This window comes from Microtus pennsylvanicus, chromosome 1, assembly GCF_037038515.1.
Source record: "Microtus pennsylvanicus isolate mMicPen1 chromosome 1, mMicPen1.hap1, whole genome shotgun sequence".
Lineage (NCBI taxonomy): Eukaryota > Metazoa > Chordata > Mammalia > Rodentia > Cricetidae > Microtus > Microtus pennsylvanicus.
The window spans coordinates 155,127,610-155,146,544 of NC_134579.1; the positions used below are offsets into that span (position 1 = coordinate 155,127,610).

At 36.6% G+C, this 18,935-nt stretch overlaps 1 protein-coding gene across 1 annotated transcript; it reads right to left on the bottom strand.

The window, feature by feature from the left end:
- Window positions 1-1,804: 1,804 nt before the first annotated feature.
- On the bottom strand, window positions 1,805-18,296 carry LOC142859223 (vomeronasal type-2 receptor 116-like). The gene is made up of 6 exons (XM_075989569.1): window positions 18,010-18,296; window positions 13,348-13,639; window positions 12,260-13,072; window positions 10,682-10,909; window positions 6,209-6,332; window positions 1,805-2,730 (listed from the first exon to the last, which is right to left on the bottom strand). Exons 1-6 carry the CDS (start codon window positions 18,294-18,296, stop codon window positions 1,805-1,807), a joined length of 2,670 nt encoding a protein of 889 aa, XP_075845684.1.
- Between the last annotated feature and the right edge of the window lie 639 nt (window positions 18,297-18,935).

Sequence of the window (18,935 nt, forward strand, 5' to 3'; positions counted from 1 at the left end):
GGCTGGCCTCAAACTCACAGAGATCCACCTCCCTCTGCTTCCCAAATGCTGGGATTAAAGACATGTGTCACCACCACCTGGCCAAGTCACTTTGTATCAGACCAAATCTGCCACTGTGGCGGCTTTTGTTGCAAAACCACAAGTACTTCAGCTTCTGCTAATTCAGGCAGTGGGGTTCCGCTGCAAATGGGCCTGTGTGGCCGAGTGTGTCTCGGACTTGGCACTGGGGCCCGAGTCACGAACTAGCTAGCGGGCTACCCACTTGAGTCGGGGGCAAAATAGCCCACGTTGGACGCCAAAATGTAATGGCGTAAACGAATGCAGACAGATTGTAAATATATATATATATGGCTTTAATGTAGAAATAGACTTACATAACCACCGTTCCCGCAGAGACCAGGAAAGCAGAAGCAGTGGCTGGGAGCACGCTTGCCAAATTTATAGGCAAACATTAGCCCGAGACGAACATGCCCCCTTAGGGGCGGGACTTATCCCTACATTTGTAACTATTGTATATAGTTGTATTTTGTTTAGTTCTGTCTTATTTAGACAAAATGGGGAGATGTAGGGATGAGCCCAGCCCATTAGGGGGCGTGTTCGCCTGGGGCTAATGTTTACAAATAAATCTGGCGAGCATGAACCCAACACCCCTTCTGTTTTCCTGTTCTCCATGGGAACCTGTGGTTCTGTAAGTCTATTTCCCATTAAAGTTGTATATATTGTTACAATATTCTCCATTCATTTACGCCGATACATACTGATACTTTGAATATTTATTATATGTTTCAGGTTTAATTTTGTGGGATTCATGAGTGTGCAAATGCATGGGACTGATTCTCATTGATTCTCTTTAGATATTTCCTCATGTTTCTTCATTTTGACCTAACTTAATGCGTTAGTTTTTCTTAATCTTAGTATTAATTTTTTACTTTCCTGTAGAAAATTATTTTTCAATGAGACATAGAAGCAGTGGATAAAATAACATAAAGAGGTTATGGGAAGGAGTATGGAAGGCTAAAGGAATAAAGGCAGGAGAAGGCAGGGACTATTATGTGGGAAAAAATATTATTAATGAAGGGAATAAAATAAGCCAGTGTTCCATTTTAGTGATATATAAATTCAATTCTAAAAATTATTTTAACATCAATAAGGAGTATGTTTGGTTTTTGAGTGTGTTATTATATGCACATCTGAATGTACATATTTTGGAATTCAGAAGAGTGCAACGCGTTTACTAGAGCTATTGTTATAAGGACTGCAAGTTGTGCGGAATGGATAGTGAACTCATTTGCTCAGATAAAGCACACATGAATTTAAATGTGGAGAAACATTACATCTTCCTCAATATCCATTATATCTATTTATCATACATTTCTCTCTCTCCTAAATTCTACTCCTCTAACTCCTAGGATGCAATGGTATTCACTTTTCTTGCTCCAAAAATGAGCATATTAGTTTTTCCATCTGATAGCAATATTTAACTCTACTAAAAGATTTCTCTGTTTTCATTTGCATTCAAAGTTCCACATTCACTCCTTTATCAGTAGAATTACTTAGCATTAATTTTAATGTTGCCAGGGAATTGAGGAATAAAGGAATACATCTCATGTACATTAATTGTAATAAATTGAATCTTATAAAATAATTGGCTGTGTGGATCATTATAGATGAAATTGTACAGAAAAGTAGTGTACATGACACTGCAGTGCCTCCTCATTAGAAGAAATGAAGAGAATCATTAGCCATTCATACAGTTTGCATTGTATTGTATTAGGTGGTTCTGAACCAATACTGTAATTGTCAATTACAATTTATGAAATGTGTGTTCAGGAAGATGTTTCTCCCTTAACTTTTGAAGAGAATTTCTCTCTGGTCTTAACAAAATTATGTAGCACTTGGGGATGAAAATGCATCCCAGTAGCCCTGCACTGGAAGCCAAGATAGACAAGACCTCCACAGCCACCATTATCTTGCCCTTGGTGCTGTGGTAGACAGGGAGGAAGGTTATCCAGACACTGCAAAACAATAGCATACTGAAGGTCAACAACTTGGCTTCATTGAATGTGTCAGGGAGATTCCTGGCTAAGAAAGCAACAATGAAGCTCATGATTGCAAGGGAGCCATGGTATCCCAGGACACAGTAGAATGCAGTAACTGAGCCCTTGTTGCACACAATGATGATTTGGCCATGCTCAGAGTGCACATCTTTGACAATAAAAGGAGGAGAAAATCGCAACCATATTGTACAGAGAATAATTTGGATGAGCGTACAGATGGCAATGATGTAGTTGGGAACACCAGAAACCAGAAAATACCTCATCCTTGTTCCAGGGGTTGTGACTTTGAAAGCAAGCATCACAGTCACTGTTTTGGCCAACACAGTTGAAACAGCCAGAGTAAATACAACTCCAAATGTGATTTGTTGCAGAACACAGGTAGCTGAGTTGGGATGCCCAATGAAAAGCAAGGGACACAGGAAACAGAAGATGAGGGAAATTAGCAAGATGTAGCTGAGATTCTGGTTGTTGGCCTTGACAATGGGAGTGTCACGATGCTTCACGAATATCCCAAGAACCACAGTTGTGAATGCAGAGAAGAACAAGGCCATTAAGGTGAGAACCATCCCTAAGGTGTCTTTGTAGTTCAGAAAGACCACAGCCTTTTGAATACATTGGTTCTGTTCTCTGTTGGCATACTGGTCCTCTGAACACCTCACACAATTATCCACATCTTGTGGAGAGAGAAAAGCATGATTAATACAACTACTGTCATTTATTGAGAGAATATTTCAATTCAGTGTGTTGAGTAAACATTATGATATCTGAGTCCTTTGTTGATGCTGTAGCTGAGAGACACTGCTGCATAGAAATACTTTCATTTCATAATATTCATTATAAATATGTAAAATGAAATAAAAGAATATGTGTCTATTTTACTTTGTGTTGGTGATACCATTTTATATTATCAGAATACACAGATATTTTCAGTCCTTTCTGAATGCTATGATGAATTGACTGAAACTAGTGAGTTTACAGAGATTAAAATGATTAATCACTGTATTGCACAGAGTGTATTTAATATCTCAGAGCCCTTAGTTAGAGAGATCTTTGTGTTTTATGAATCATTTCCCTGAAATAGATGGAGATCATGTCTTCTATAGGACAAGTTATGTGATACATTTTCTAGTATGAATTCACCAGCCAAAACACACTGACATATAAGAAACAGGAAACAGAATCTGTAGGGACCCTTGGAGCCTTCACATAACATACTAAGATCAAGTTCTCAACCAAAAGGAGCTTGATGTGTCCAAGAGGACAATGGGTAGGGAAAAAGAATCAAACACAGGAGATAGAGAATGAATAGGGGTAAGTCAACATGGGAGGAGGAAACGGGTTTTAATCAGGGAGTACATAGCACTGCCTCTGGTTACAGGAGACAGGTGTGGCCTGTGGGAAAATAGCAGTTTATAAAGGTAAAAGAAGAACCTTCTGATAGGACAAATAATTTAATTTTGATTGAACAGGTTAGTTTGGACAGTCATACAACACTTTTTTTTGCTCAATAGACTTCAATAACCTTTAGTTGGATGTCCTATAGTTTGGGGGCTAAGTCCATTATTATCATCCTGGGACATTCTGGCATGAAGACATGGTGCAGGAGAGGGAGCTGAGTATTCTATATCTTTGATTCATAGGCAATGGAAAGTAAATGATCTCACTGTGAATGGCATTGCCTATGAAGGTACAAGAAGCTTAGAGATCACCAAATAGATGGGATCAAGAAAATTTCCCTTGCCATATAATAATCAAAACACAAAACATACTGAATAAAGAAAGAATATTAAGAGCTGCAAAGGAAGAAGTCAAGTAACATAAATAGGTAAACCTATCAGAATTACACCCGACTTCTCAAAGGAAACTATGTAAGGAAGAGGATCTTGGATAGTTGTGCTGCAGACCCAAACAGACCATGGATGCAAGCCCAGACTACTATACTCAGCAAAGCTTTCTTTCACCATCAATGGAGAAAAAAAGATATTCCATGACAAAAACTGACATGGAATCTACAAACCCAACCTTACAAAAGGTAGTAGAAGGAAAACCTTAACCCAAAGAAGTCAAAAACACCCACAATAGCACAGGCACCTGACAACCCTCCACCAACACAACTCAAAGAGGGGAAACACACAAACACTACCACCAAAAAAATAACCAGAGTTCACAACCATTGGTCATTGACATCATTTAATAGCAATGGATTCAATTCACCTATAAAAAAGCACAGGTTAAGAGAATGGAAACGAAAACAGGAACCAACATTCTACTCTTTACAAGAAACATGCCTCAACCTCAAAGAGAGACACTATCTCAGAGTAAGGGTATGGAAAAGATTTTCCAATCAAACAGATCTAGGAAACAAGTGCGTGTGGCTATCCTAATATCTAACAAAATTCATTTCAAAATAAAATCAGACAGAAGAGATGGAGGAGGACACTTTATACTCATAACAGGAAAAATTCATCAAGATAAAGTCTCAATTCTGAATATCTATAACCCTAATATAAAAGGGCCCACATATGTAAAAGAAACATTTCTAGAACTCAATTCACACATCAAACCCCACACACTAATAATAGGAGATTTCAACACTCCTCTCTTACCAGTGCACAGGACAACCAGATAGAAACTTAACAGAGAAATAAGAAAACTAACAGATGTAATTAACCAAATGGACTTAACAGACATCTTTAGAACACTCCACACTTGGGTAGAATTCAGTCACAATGTTGTATGACTGTCAAAACTGTTTCTTTGAGGAAAGTCCAGCAAATTTAGACTTTCAAGGAGTCAAAGATGTATGTCATGGTATGAAGCACAATTAGTAAAAACTTTGGGTCAGAAATTGGGTCTCAACCTGAAGATTGCAAAGAAAGAACCCAGTCACTGGCTCTTACCTTGACCTCAGTCTGAAATGGCAATCTTGCCTCTTGGCATCTGAGAAAGAGACTGTGTCTGAGAGTTGTCTCCCCACCCCATTTTATATTTCCCTCTAGGTTTCGATTAAAGCCATGCAACACTGGGATAAAAACAAGCAACACCAGATTTCTACATTAACCAGGGTGTCTACTGGGATTAAAGGTGGTTTTTTTGTTTACCATAATCTCTTCTATAATGCTTAAAAGTAAAACAGTTTTACCCTTAGATATTCAAACAGTCTTTATTTATTAAAGTACCATTGAAATGTCTCTACATTTCCCTTTTTTGTCAAAAACATAATAAAAAGAAGGCTATAATTAATATAAAAACTATATACAATAAGAACAATGACTGTATATAATATATACAGGCAAGAAATATATCCAAAATATGGAGTCCATTTGCATTGACATATTGAGAAAAATATTTAGTCTGTAGCTTATCTTGGTGAGTTCAAAGGCTTATACCTAATTTACTTTCCATCAATGACTTACTTTTGCCACAAAGAAAGTAAACTCCATATGGAGTTTTTTCAATATCCATTATCTTCTCTGGAGTAGATTGGTCTGCTCTATTTTCCTAAACAGCTGATGGTACTAATTTTCCAGGACTAGAAATTAGCATTATATTGTTAAATGAGCTGTATAGGTACAATACCATGAACAAGATTCAAAATGCATGTACAGTATGTTTTAACAAAATTAATCTCAAATTTGAATCCATATACAAAATTGGTATCAATATACAAAATTTGTATACAATATACAAAATAAAACAAATGTGAAATACGAAAAACTAACAGACCATGTCTGAGAACTGTCCATCTCCCTCTCTAGGGCTTAGACTAAAGGCATATAACACTGGGATTTAAGGTGTGTACCCCCTGATTTCTATATCAGCTAGGATAGTGACTGGGATTGAATGTACACATGCCATTGTGGCTACGGCGATTAAAGGTGTATGTTACCATAATGTGGTCTGTAAGGCTGACGGGTGGAACTGTTTTACTCTTAGATCTTCAGATAGTTTTTATTTATTAAAATGCAATTGATGCTATAACGAGCTTTTTAAAATGAATTGTTAATAATCATAGACCTATGAAACGTAACTTAGGAAAGTAATATATTTTATTTCTTTAATTGTCTTTTGGTCCATTTGATCAACTCAGTATGACTGAGAGAAGATGATCTATGTGATGTGAAGGATTTGTCTCATTAGCAAACACTCACTGGTCTCATTAGAAACTTCATTTTGTGGGCAGGGGCTGCAATCAAAACAGCAGGCTGCCATTCCCTCTTGCCTGAACTTTCTGAATCCAGGACCACAATCAGCACTGCACACAGACGGCGGCATCTGTGAAAAATCAGATACATGCTGGTGTCAGAAATTTTACCTACTTCTATAAATATATTTCATTATCATGTTGATATACCAATTAGCTAGTTTTATATACAACAAAAGAGTTATCAGATTAAGCTTAATACATTTTATAATACCAGGCATACAAATGTATGGAAACAAACTGATGTAAATTTTAGTAGCTTCCCATACCTAGAAATTTAGGAGGAAGAATTGTTTTTTTGATATGAACAATCACTATAGAGCTTACAAAGTGGTTTTCCTACTTAATTTTTTATCACAGTGACACAGAGTACATTAATAAGTTAGAGGGAACCTTACCTAAAATATTTCTCTCCATTGAATTAGCATGCTGTCAAATTATTTAATCATTTTATTAATGGGTAGTTTGTATAGGACTACCCTGCCCACTGTGGGCAGTGATGTCCCTAGTCAGGGCTGTGTGAGAATTCAGAGAAAATCAGTAAGCTATGTTCCTTCAGATTCTGTGATTTAGATGCAGTCTCCATATGCCTGCCTACCTTGTCATTTCTTTGCTGTAATTCATGATCCCAGTCAAACCTTCTCCTCAATAAGATTTTGGTCAATATTTAATCACAGCAACCTCACAGAAAGCAAAGATGAACAGATATCTGAAATAGGGGGGATGTCTCATAAAATGTCAGATAACACACATGAACTCTAAAAACTGCACTGCAAAGCCTGACATATTATAAAGAAAAATACAGCTAAATAGGCAGAGTGAGGAGGGGCATAACTGATATCAATTGAGCTGGAAAGAACGGTATTTCCTGAGATAGAAATGGTTTACAAATCCTCCCCATAGAGCACGGAAGCACAATTCTTAGTTAAGGGAGCCACCTTACGGTTGGCAAGAGACTTGAACCTAGAGTGGCTCCCAGGAGCCCAAGCCGAGGTCCCCAGTTAATTCCTTGGGCAGCTGGGGATAGGCAACCTGAAATGACCCTATCGTATAGCAATACTGACGAATATCATGCATATCATCATAGAACCTTCATCTGGTGATGGACGGAGATAGAGACAGAGACCCACACTAGAGCACTGGACTGAGCTCCCAAGGTCCCAATGAGGAGCAGAAGGAGGGAGAACAAGAGCAAAGAAGTCGGGACCACGAGGGGTGCACCCACCCACTGAGACAGCGGAGCTGATGTATTGGGAGCTCACCAAGGCCAGCTGGACTGTGACTGAAAAAGCATGGGATAAAACTGGACTCTCTGAACATGGCGAACAATGAGAGCTGATGAGACGCCAAGGACAATGGCAAGGGGTTTTGATCCTACTTCATGTTCTGGCTTTGTGGGAGCCTACCCAGTTTGGATGTTCACCTTCCTAGATATGGACGGAGGGGGGAGGACCTAGGACTTACCACAGGGCAGGGAACCCTGACAGCTCTTTGGACTGGAAAGGGAGGGGGAAAGGAGTGGGGGGAGGGGGAGAAGGGTGGGAGGAGGGGGAGGGAAATGGGAGGGTGGGAGGAGGTGGTAACTTGGTTTTTTTTTCTCATTTTCTCAATAAAAAAAGATTAAAAATAAATAAATAAAATAAAACAAAACAACAAAAAAAAAAACAAATCCTCCCCATATTTGAGGATCCTGAGTAAAAGTTTGATTTGAATTATTTGTTCTCTTGATGACTAATTTCTTGAGTTTTTTTTTTTTATATATTTTGGAGACCAGATCTCTCTCTGATGAGGGATTAGTGAAGTTTTTTTCCATTCTGTAGGCTGTTTTATCTTATTGACAGAGTCCTTTGCTTTACAGAAGTTATAAAGTTTCAGGAGGTCCCATTTATTAATTGTTTCTCTCAGTGTCTGTGCTGCTGGGGTTATATTTAGGACGTGGTCTCCAGTGCCAATGCGTTCAAATGTACTTTCCACTTTCTCTTTTATAAAGTTTGGTGTGGCTGGATTTATGATGAGAGTCCATCTTACAACTGTAAGAATGGCAAAGATCCCCTGGGAACCCCTCTAGAGTCAAGGCTCTTGCCAAACCTAAAATGGCTCCCTTAATTAAGATATATACTTCCCTGCTCCCATATCCAACCTTCCCTTATCACAACCATCCCATTCCCCCAAGATCTCCCTATCCTTCCCTTCTCACTTTTCTCTCCCCATTTCCCCTTTCCCTCATCTCACCCCACCCCCAGTTCCCAAATTTTTGACCAACAATCTTGACTACTTCCAATATTTAGTGGGATAACTATATGTTTTTCTTTGGGTTCACCTTCTTATTTACCCTCTCTGGGATCGCGAATTATAGGCTCACTGTCATATATTTATGGATAAAAACCAATTATGAGTGAGTACATCCAATGTTCATCCTTTGGGTCTGAGTTACCTCACTCAGGATAATGTTTTCTATTTCCATCCATTTGCATGCAACATTCAAGAAGTCATTTTTTTCCCCGCTGAGTAGTACTCTAATGTGTATATATTCCACACTTTCTTCAACCATTCTTCCATTGAAGGGCATCTAGGTTGGTTCCAGGTTCTGGCTATTACAAATAATGCTGCTATGAACATAGTTGAACAAATACTTTTGTAGTATGATAGGGCATATCGATTCCCAAGAGTGGTATTCCTGGGTCCTGGGGTAGGTTGATCCCAAATTTCCTGAGAAACCACCACATTGCTTTCCATAGTGGTTGCAGAAGTTTGAATTCCCACCAGCAATGGGTGAGTGTACCCCTTACTCCACATCCTCTCCAGAAAAGGCTATCATTGGTGTTTTTGATTTTAGCCATTCTGACAGGTGTAAGATGGTAACTCTTGAGCAGCTGAGGAGAGAGAGCCTGAAATGGCCCAATCCTATAGCCATACTAACGTATCGCATATCACCATAGAACCTTCATCTGGCGATGGATGGAGATAGAGACAGAGACTCCCATTGGAGTAATGGACTGAGCTCCCAAGGTCCAAATGAGGAACAGAAGGAGGGAGATCATGAGCCAGGGAGTCAATCCCGCAAAGGGGGCACCAACACACTGAGATGGTGGGGATGATCTATTAGGAGATCACCAAGACCAGCTGGACTGGGACTAAAAACGCATGGGATAAAACCAGACTCACTGAATATGGTAGACAATGAGGGCTGCTGAGAAGCCATGGACAATGGCACTGAGTTTTGACCCTACTGCATGCATTGGCTTTGTGGGAACCTAGCCGATTTGGATGCTCACTTTCCTAGACCTGGATGGAGGTGAGAGGAACTTTGACTGCCCACAGGGATCATGAGCAAGGGAATTCTCTTTGGACTTGAGAGGGAGGGGAGAGAAGAGTGGGATGTGGGGAATGGGGGGAGGAGGAGGGAAAAGGCAGGTGGTGAGGAGGCAGAAATTTTTAATTAAAAAAATTTAATAAAAAAAGAATGGAAAAGATTAAAAACACTGATGACTACTTATGCTGGAAAGGTGTGGAGTAAAGGGAGAACTTTTTAACTGCTGGTGGGTATGCAAGATGGTACAACCCATTTGGACACCAGTATGATAATTTCTCAGAAAAGTAGAAAATAAAACCTTCCCTAAACCCAGTAATACTACTTTGGGGTATTTATCCAAAGATGCTCAATTGTGCCACAAGGACACATCATCAACTATGTCCATAGCAGCATTGTTTGTCATACCAGAACCTGGAAACAGCCTAAATGCCCCTTACCAAAGAATGGTTTAAAAAAAAGTGGTACATTACAGACTGGAGTACTACACAGCACAAAAAGATAACGACATCTTAAAATTTTCAGGAAAGTTGATGGAGCTTAAAAACATCATTTTGAGTGAGGTAACTCAGACACAGAAAGACAGTTATCATATGTACTGCCTCAGAAGTGGTTTTTAAAGAAGAAGCTAAGAAAACCAGCTTACAAACCACAATCCCAGAGAACTTAGACAACAATGAGGATGGTAGAAGAGACATATCTAGATCTAATCTACACAGGAAGTAGAGACAATATATCTTGAGTAATTTGAAAGCATGGGTACTTTTTGGGGGAGGATTGAACGGGAGAGGAAGAGCAGGGAGGGGAGCAGAAAAAAAATGTAGAGCTCAATTAAAATAAAAAATATAGCACAGTAGTAACATTCATTATACATTATATAATAAAAAATAAAGATATTCTGGAATGATAAAAATTCATTGTACTTATATCTGCAATTCTTAAAGTATTGATAAAATGTCACATCAAAAATGGATGTAGAAACATACAATAGGAGGACAGTAAATGCTTTGTAATGTGACTATTTTTCTTGGTTATAAGATAGCACAAATTAATCCCATTGTCTGTGTTACTGTTGTGTAATGCGAAGGAATGCAGTTAAGTCAGACCCACCTGTCTACTTCCTGTTGCATGCTCTATCATGTCTTCATATATATGCAGCTGTTGACCATATGGAAAATATGAGTTAAACTCTCCTATTTTCACCTTAAGTCCAAGACCATATGTGAAATTCCAAATATGAAAAATGCCATACTCTTCCTGATGATTTCCTTTCTGGTTCATAATCACTCTGTCTCCAACTGGATTAGTGAAGCGTGTTTTCCTCAGAAAGGAGTGCAACTGAAAGAAACAAACCAATCTAAAATGTGTATGCCCTTCCTTGAATTCATAAAATGCATTTTATTTCATCTTAAAAGCAGTATTAGTGAAGATGTCCAGGGGAGATATAATAGTAAATCATGTGGACAAATAAAGTTATCATAATGTTCCTAGAATTGAAGTTCTTTCATAAAAAAGTACCAAACAGAAACACAGACATATATGCAGATACAAAACACCAATATGAAAACACACACACCATGAGAGAGAGAGACAGAGATGTACAGTCAGAGATTCACTTCCATATAGACATAAATAATGCATCAACATACATTTTATATAGACTTACACACAAATGCCAACACTCACACATGAAAACAATAATATACAAAGTGAGACATATGCACCAAAACAGACACAAAAACAGAAAGCTGAGAAACACATAAAGAGGGCCACAAATACAAGCACAAATTAAATTACAAATACACACAGGGAGACACTCACAGACAAAAACACCTACACAGAGAGCTATTGATATTGATGGATTTATGCTCATATACAAAGATAGATTGAGAGAAACAGACAGACAAACAAAAACAAAGACATACATATGTTCAAGCAATATACAAAGTGAACCCAACACATATAAACACATGCACAGAAAAAATACACAAAAAGTTATTCACAGAAACAAACTTCCATACAGAAAGACATTGATGCAAGAGAAATTTATTTTCAGTTCCTCAAACAGATAGATAAACAAATATACAGAATATATATATATATATATATATATATATATATATATATATATCCACTAACACAGATACCTAGAAATCAAAAACGTAAAACCATATACAAGGAGAACCAGGCATTCATACTTATGTACACAAATGTATGTCTTAACCGAAGAATGACACTGTTTACTGTGTAATTACGTTCACTCAGGATGAGAAATGAGGTCCCAAGTGCCTACAGTGTGAGCATATTCAGTTTCGAACACTTGTGAAAATCATCTCATAAACGGATTATCACATATTTGAAAATAAATATGCAAGGATTCATCTTCTCATAAAGAAGAGGATTAAGGAGGAAGGACTTGGGCATACAGTTTTAGAATAGCTGTGGTGATTGTCAGGTACTCTGTAACAAAATCAGTGTACTTTCTTTACAAATTATACCTTCCACACCATGACTTTTGCATTAAGATTTATACCAGCATCCGATTTACATCATTATGAAGAAAAAAATTTCCAGAAATCTTTCTATTTTATGAAATATTCCCTAATTTAGTAAATTGGGACATTTGACAGACATTTAAAGACATTGACATTGATGACATCAAATTTCATCTAAAAGAAGAAACACTACCTTCAAGCAGTGAGCATAATGTCCTTTTCCATTATCCATGGGTTGATTATGTACATGCTGAAGAAGCATTTCATGGAAAGCATGGGCCACAGCATACACCGCATTATATATGTCATAACTCTCATCACTAAAGGCCATGTCAAAAGTCTGTGCCCTTAGCCATTGCAATGAGGCATTGGATAAGCAGTTCTTCAGGGTCTTACACATAGAAGCTGAGACTTTGCAGTTCAAGTTCATCCACTCCAGCCTGGCCAGGAATTCGTCTGTGTATTTGAGAGGGTTCAATGTCTGGACAAATGTTTTAAAATGAGAAATCTCAGCATGATGGTGTGCAAAAGTTATTTTTCCATTGAATGAATCAAGTGGGAAGTCATTCTTAGGTGCAGTGCCATCCCACTGTGAGGTGGTGACCCATATTCTCTGTAAACCTAGAGATTGCCACCTTCTAAAGCCCACAGCTAGAGAACTCTCTGGGTCACCATAAATGATAACCACATTAGTGGATGATGTCACTATTTGGTTATAATAAACTTCAACTCTTGTCAAGAATAAATGCATCTTGACTGGGATCACACTCACAAAAGCAAAGCAGACTGTATTTTTTTCCATCTCTCCTCTTAATTGTGTGAGAAATTGAGTACCCTGATCATTGTCTGAGATGGCCAGTCCAATCCAGTTCCAGTTGAAGTAAAGCATCAAAGAGATCATGGCCAGGGCTAAAGATGTGTCCTTGGCAGCCATCTGATACAGAAAGGGAAATTGTTCACGGTTGCTCAGAATAGGATGGAAAGGTCCATAGGTAACCTGAAGGAACTACAACACAGGGAGCAGCATGAGGTTGCACACGTACATAAGAGCTTGTAAATACACTTTAGGTCAAGAGTTCCTTAAAAAACTCCTTATCTGTTACTTCTTCCCTCATCTCAATTTCAAAAAGGGAAATGAGGCCCCATTACTAATGAATGAAACAATGAACTACACCGTTTAACGCAAATTTGATGATTGTATACTCCTCAGAATCTTATTAGCAACTAGGATTATAAGAGTAGAATTAGAATATCTTGCAAAGTTACAACAAAAAATCTCACCAGTTGAGGTTTGAAGAGGTTGATGATGTTCCCAATGGTCACAGATGTATCCAAATTTGGTCCTGTAAGCACCGGCAGACACTTAGTCTGTTCATGACACATATAATTAGGGGGAAAGTCACGAACTTCTTCAGAAAACTGAGAGTGACTATACATATTTGTCCCACTGTCACAACCATCCTCTAAACATTCAAATACGAATGATGAATTTGGTAGAAGATCAGGGTTTCTGTTGACTTCATCCATGGAAAAAGCTAAGGCCAGTAAAAACTGGAAGTTTTTAGTTGTTTTTCTGTAAAAGGGTATGGTGATTAATATGGACAGAGATCTACAGATGATCCTGAGTAGTCAACAGATGGATTATTATGAGCTGTACCATATTCTCAACCACTGCCAATACTGATACAAATGACTTATGCTGTTAGATTAGAATAATATAAGTAGCTGGAAGCTTGTAAAAAGCTTTAAAAGTTCATCAGGAATGTATCTTCCATAAATAAAGTGATACATCAGCACCTTTCAAAGAGTGTGTTTTCAATTTCTGGTTTTTAAGTGCTTACTCTAAAGATAAAGACAATGGCAGAGGCTTTAACCAAACAATAAACATATTCATGTATTCATTTTTAAATCATCGATCAATGTGAAAAATTCAAGAGACGTGTGAGCCTATGTGTTTATCATATTTTCTTATGAAATTAACTGAATTTGATAAAACTCTCAAATAATGCCTGTTGAGTGTACAATAGTATGGGAAACATTCGGCTGTTTTGTTTTCAATTCTATATAATGAGTGGGCATTATAGTTAACATATGCCCTTGATCTTTGTGTTATTATTTTATCTGATTTATCTAATGGAGGTATAAAATCTCTTTTTAAGATTTATATTTAAATGAATTTAAATACCAAAGATGTATTTTGTAAAGCTGTATGTATGTGTTCACCAATGTATATAGACAGTATTAATGTTAATGTGGGTAATTAATAGAGAATGGATTCCAAGGTTTTCAATAACAATTTGCCTCAGATTAGACTGGCCTCAAAACTACAAAGATACACCAGCTCCAGGTTCTTATTGCAGAGATTAAGGCCATGTTCTACCTTCTTAGTACTTTCACCTAATTTTTGTTTACATAGAATGTCATATATTCCAACTGGAGACTTCTGACCAATTGTTTTTTATACTACAAAACTACTTTGATTACATTTCCACTTACACTAACATAACAATAATATTCTACATTAATTTGTATATGTCAGTTTAACATCTTTGTAAAATAGAAGATGATAAAGAATAAAATCTGAGGAAAATGCTTATGAGGCTTTCTGTAATAAAAGTGGGTAATAAGCAAGATGAGAGTGAATAATACCAATTTGTGTTTATTTTTTGGAGAAAAGCAGTAACTTCTGTCTCTTCCTAATCATTTCATAAATCTGACCAATAAACATTAATCATACTTCTTCATTCTAAATGATTCACTCAGAGTAAATGAAAGTATTTACTACTTAGATATTGTACCACTATGATTTCTTTATGCATTTACACATATATAATTAAAATAAAAATAATTTTTGAATATTTTTATTACCACACAGAAAAAGTGTCATTGAAAATTTTAGTAACACACAAGACTTTGAGACTAGATCTTGTGAAGCCCAAACACCAATTCCTTTCTCCCAAACATTAAGAAACATAAATCCCTTGAGCAGTTATAGTGTTCCAGTGGACTAAATTTCTGTGCTTGATAACAACTATTAACAATATGAAAAATTAAAGTGTGAATAGTCCCCATGTTGATAAAATAAAGCATTATAATTAGCAAAATTTCTGAAAGGAAATTTAAGAGATACATGGGAAATAAGTGCCAGAAAATAATTTAGACACAGAGAGACAATACCATTGTTTTTAAAATAATGGCAAAGATGTGCTAGTATGTAACTGCCCTATTCCCTCTCTAATGTGTTGCTAACTATCACACACCAGGGCTGTCAATCAAGGAAGTGACAAGGAAAGTGTCAATCGCACTTTTCAAAGAATGCAAGCATATAATTCACAGTTCATAATTACTTTTTTAGAAAAACTAGAAGAAGAACGGAAATTTGAGATTAAAGGGCAGTGATTTTACATGTACGTAAATGAAGTATGGAGAAATCGGAACACATATGATGTTTACAATGGACAGGTCTCTTGCTTTCAATCTTGATGCAGTTTGAGGATAATGGAATCACATCAGATCATGTAAGAGAGTAACTGTATACCTATGGGAAAACTCTTCACAGCTAGGTGTGTCACAAGTATTAGTCGCCCTAGCACATGCTTTACAATCTTACACACTGATGAATGTCCATCAGTTGATTGTAATCTATGGCATTTACTTAGGCCCACTTAGGATGATAATAACTGAAATAGAATGGGGTTTGTTTAATATGTCATCTCCTGCTACAGTGTTGTATGTATATGTATTTCTGATCTTGATTAAGGCATTCTGTTTGTATAGCTTATTCAAAAATGTAATGTATAATTAAGAAATACAGATTAATAGGTAATCATATATAATAGTCAAAATTGCTCTACCACCAGTGCCAGCCTAGTAAACATGATCCTGGCTAGGCAGAGAGCGCCGAGGCACGCACATAGTCTCATCCACTTTCCTTCCAACTCTGAGTGGGCACACAAACACACAGGCCCAAAAATACTGTTTTTTTTTTTCAGGTTATGTTCTATAAAAGGCAAGAGTGTTTATTATGGACAGAGATCTACATAGGATTATTTGTAGTAAAAGGAATGGTTTATCCCATACGGGACAATATTTCCAACCTCCCTCAATAATGAAGCAAATGTCCCGTGTTGTGATTTTGCAACGACATAAGTTGCTGAAAAGTTAAAAATATTTAAAAGTTCATGAAGGTAAATCTCTCATAAATAAGTTGAGCCATTTTAAAATTTCACAGAAAATGCCATATATTTCTGGTTTTTTAGTGCTTGCACAATGGATAAATAAAAGGTACAGGCTTTGGTGGTACAGAAAACCTTATCATGTTTTCAGTTTGAAATGATTGAGCAATATTAAAAGTAGACATAATACATTAGCCAAGATTCAGGTAAGTTTTATGAAACAAACTTAACTGGAGGAGGTATTCAAGGAATTACTGGTAAGTGCACAGTAGTCTCTTGGGGGTAATGTTTGATTCCTGTACTAATAATTCCTTCATATTTAGTGGACAATATAGTTAATATATTCCCTCATGTCTACCATCACTATGTTGTATTTTTATCTTTCAGGTTTATCAATTAAAGGTACAAAATGTTCTTTAAATATTTAATTTGTAATACATTTACCTATCAGACTACATTTGGTAAATTAATTGATTTGTGTGTATGGACATGAGAAACACTCATATAGAAAATAAAAGGGAATGGACTTCACAATTTTCAGTAAAATTGGTTTTTATTTGCCACTGACCTTGAATGCATAATGATACACCTACTCCATTTTATAAATGCGGAGATTAAGGGTCTAAACCACAATATTGTCCAAGTATTTGATGCTTACATAGGTATGTTCGATGGAATTGTACCTGGTATATCTGCACAACTTAAATTTTCTTATACAGAGTATCTTTTGTCTACATTTCCAGCTATAAACTCACAACACTAGCATGCAATTGAGAACTATGTATATCTGGAAATTGTAGTGAGATTCGTTTGTGCCAGTATCACAAGCTTATAAAGCACAATAATATAAAGTGCACAATGTATGGAAAATATTTATGAATTTTTATAATATAAATAGTCAACAATGACATTTTGCGTTCATGTTTACCCTTAAATAATATCAACTACTACTAATAAATAATAACTCTTATGTCTTCTTACATAATATCGATCATATAAACAATAAACAACAATTCGCTTTCTTACTGAATGATACATTCAGACTTAAAAACAATTTATTTTCTATTTTGATTTCTTACCATTGTGGTATCTTTATGAATAAATATAAATATTTACCTCTACATGTTGAAATAAAAAACAATCTTAAAATATTTGTTATTACCTTATGGAAAATGCCATCAAAAGTTTTGTTAATACTCAACAGGAACTTGAGATAAGAACTTATGGAAGTGAAACATTAACTCTTGCACACTTAACATGAGGAATTGTAGATGATTTGAGCTCTGGGGGTGGCATAGTGATCAAAGTGCTATATTTGAAAAGAACAACCAACAAGGCACAAAATCAAAAGTGCATAGTGCACAAATTGGTAAAAGACAAAGCTATAATTAGTAAAATTATTGAGAGAAGAATAAGACATAAATTAAATAGTGTTGACAGTGAGTAACCAGTTTAGATCTATAGAGAAGAGACGCGTGCTTCTTAAATAATTACAAAGAGCTAGTAGATACCTTTCTCAAGTGTTGAAAAGTATCACATGCTGCAGCTGCCAGTCAGATAAGTGAAAAGAAAGGAAGCAGACACCACTATTAGTGACATCTCATATTTCAAAGAATGCAAACATATCATTTATACAACAAAAAATTCTTTTTTTAAGAGACAGTGAACACTCTTCTGTGGAAATAAAGGCCTGTGGATGTACAAATATTTCTGACCCCCTATGAAATATTTCTCGTGACATTTACATAGACAATTCAAAGAAACTCACTGTATATTCAGAATGTGGTTGAAATAATCTTTCTCCACAGGCCGCTGCTTTGTTATAAGGAAGAAGATACAACCTGTCAACAAATCTTCATCTGTGTCTTTATTCTCATATATTCTCCAAAAGCACCTGGGTTGGGTGAACCTGGATACTAGAAGTGGAATGTTCAGGAAAAAGAAGAGAAAAATCAAAGCAAATATCTTTGTCCTTTTTGAAACCTGGGAAGTGTGTCTTGTGAAGTAAGATATTCTGTTAGGATGTTCAGATGAGGACATTATATTGGTTCCCATATTTTCCCATCTGCTTTTATTTCTGCAGCTAAAGCAGAGGCTATTTGTGTATTACTGATTCCTTTATTTCCCAGTTGATTCCTCACCTCTGGGGAATCTTGGAGACTTTCATCCCCTATGGCAGTGCACCTGATATGCATGTGATCCAAATTTAGCTCGGAAATATACGAGGAGAATTCAGGTAGTTTCATGACATCATTTAATTTTGTGGAAATTATGGCTCCATGGGGAATGTCGTTTTGAGAAAAATGTGGGGCCATGACTGCCAGAACAATATTTTTATGTTAATGCCTTTAAAAATGATGTCAGTGGCTTTCGTTAGATGATCCACATTGAGACAGGAAGGACACAAAAAGTCAAAGTTCCTAGTTGCACACTGGGAATTCTTTCACAAAATCCCTGTCAGGGAACAACAGTTCCATGGTTAGAGAAATTGAGGTTCACACAGCTCGCACAGTGGGGCTTATACTACAGGACTGACAGTAACAGAATATCTACCAAATACTGTGCTTCCATTGTCTTGAGAACAAATAATCGGCTGCAATTCTAAATTTTTCTGAATCCTGCTGTTCTACAATCATCCAAATCCACATAGAATCAGTTACATGTATAGCACTATAAAATGTTTTTGGATATTAA

Coding starts and splice junctions, on each gene's coding strand:
- LOC142859223 (XM_075989569.1), bottom strand. CDS start 18,296: ATGGGAACCAATATAATGTCCTCATCTGAACATCCTAACAGAATATCT. Junction 13,640..18,009: donor AACCACATTCTGAATATACA/GTGAGTTTCTTT, acceptor ACCCTTTTACAG/AAAAACAACTAAAAACTTCC. Junction 2,731..6,208: donor TGAAGTTTCTAATGAGACCA/GTGAGTGTTTGC, acceptor TCTCTCCACAAG/ATGTGGATAATTGTGTGAGG.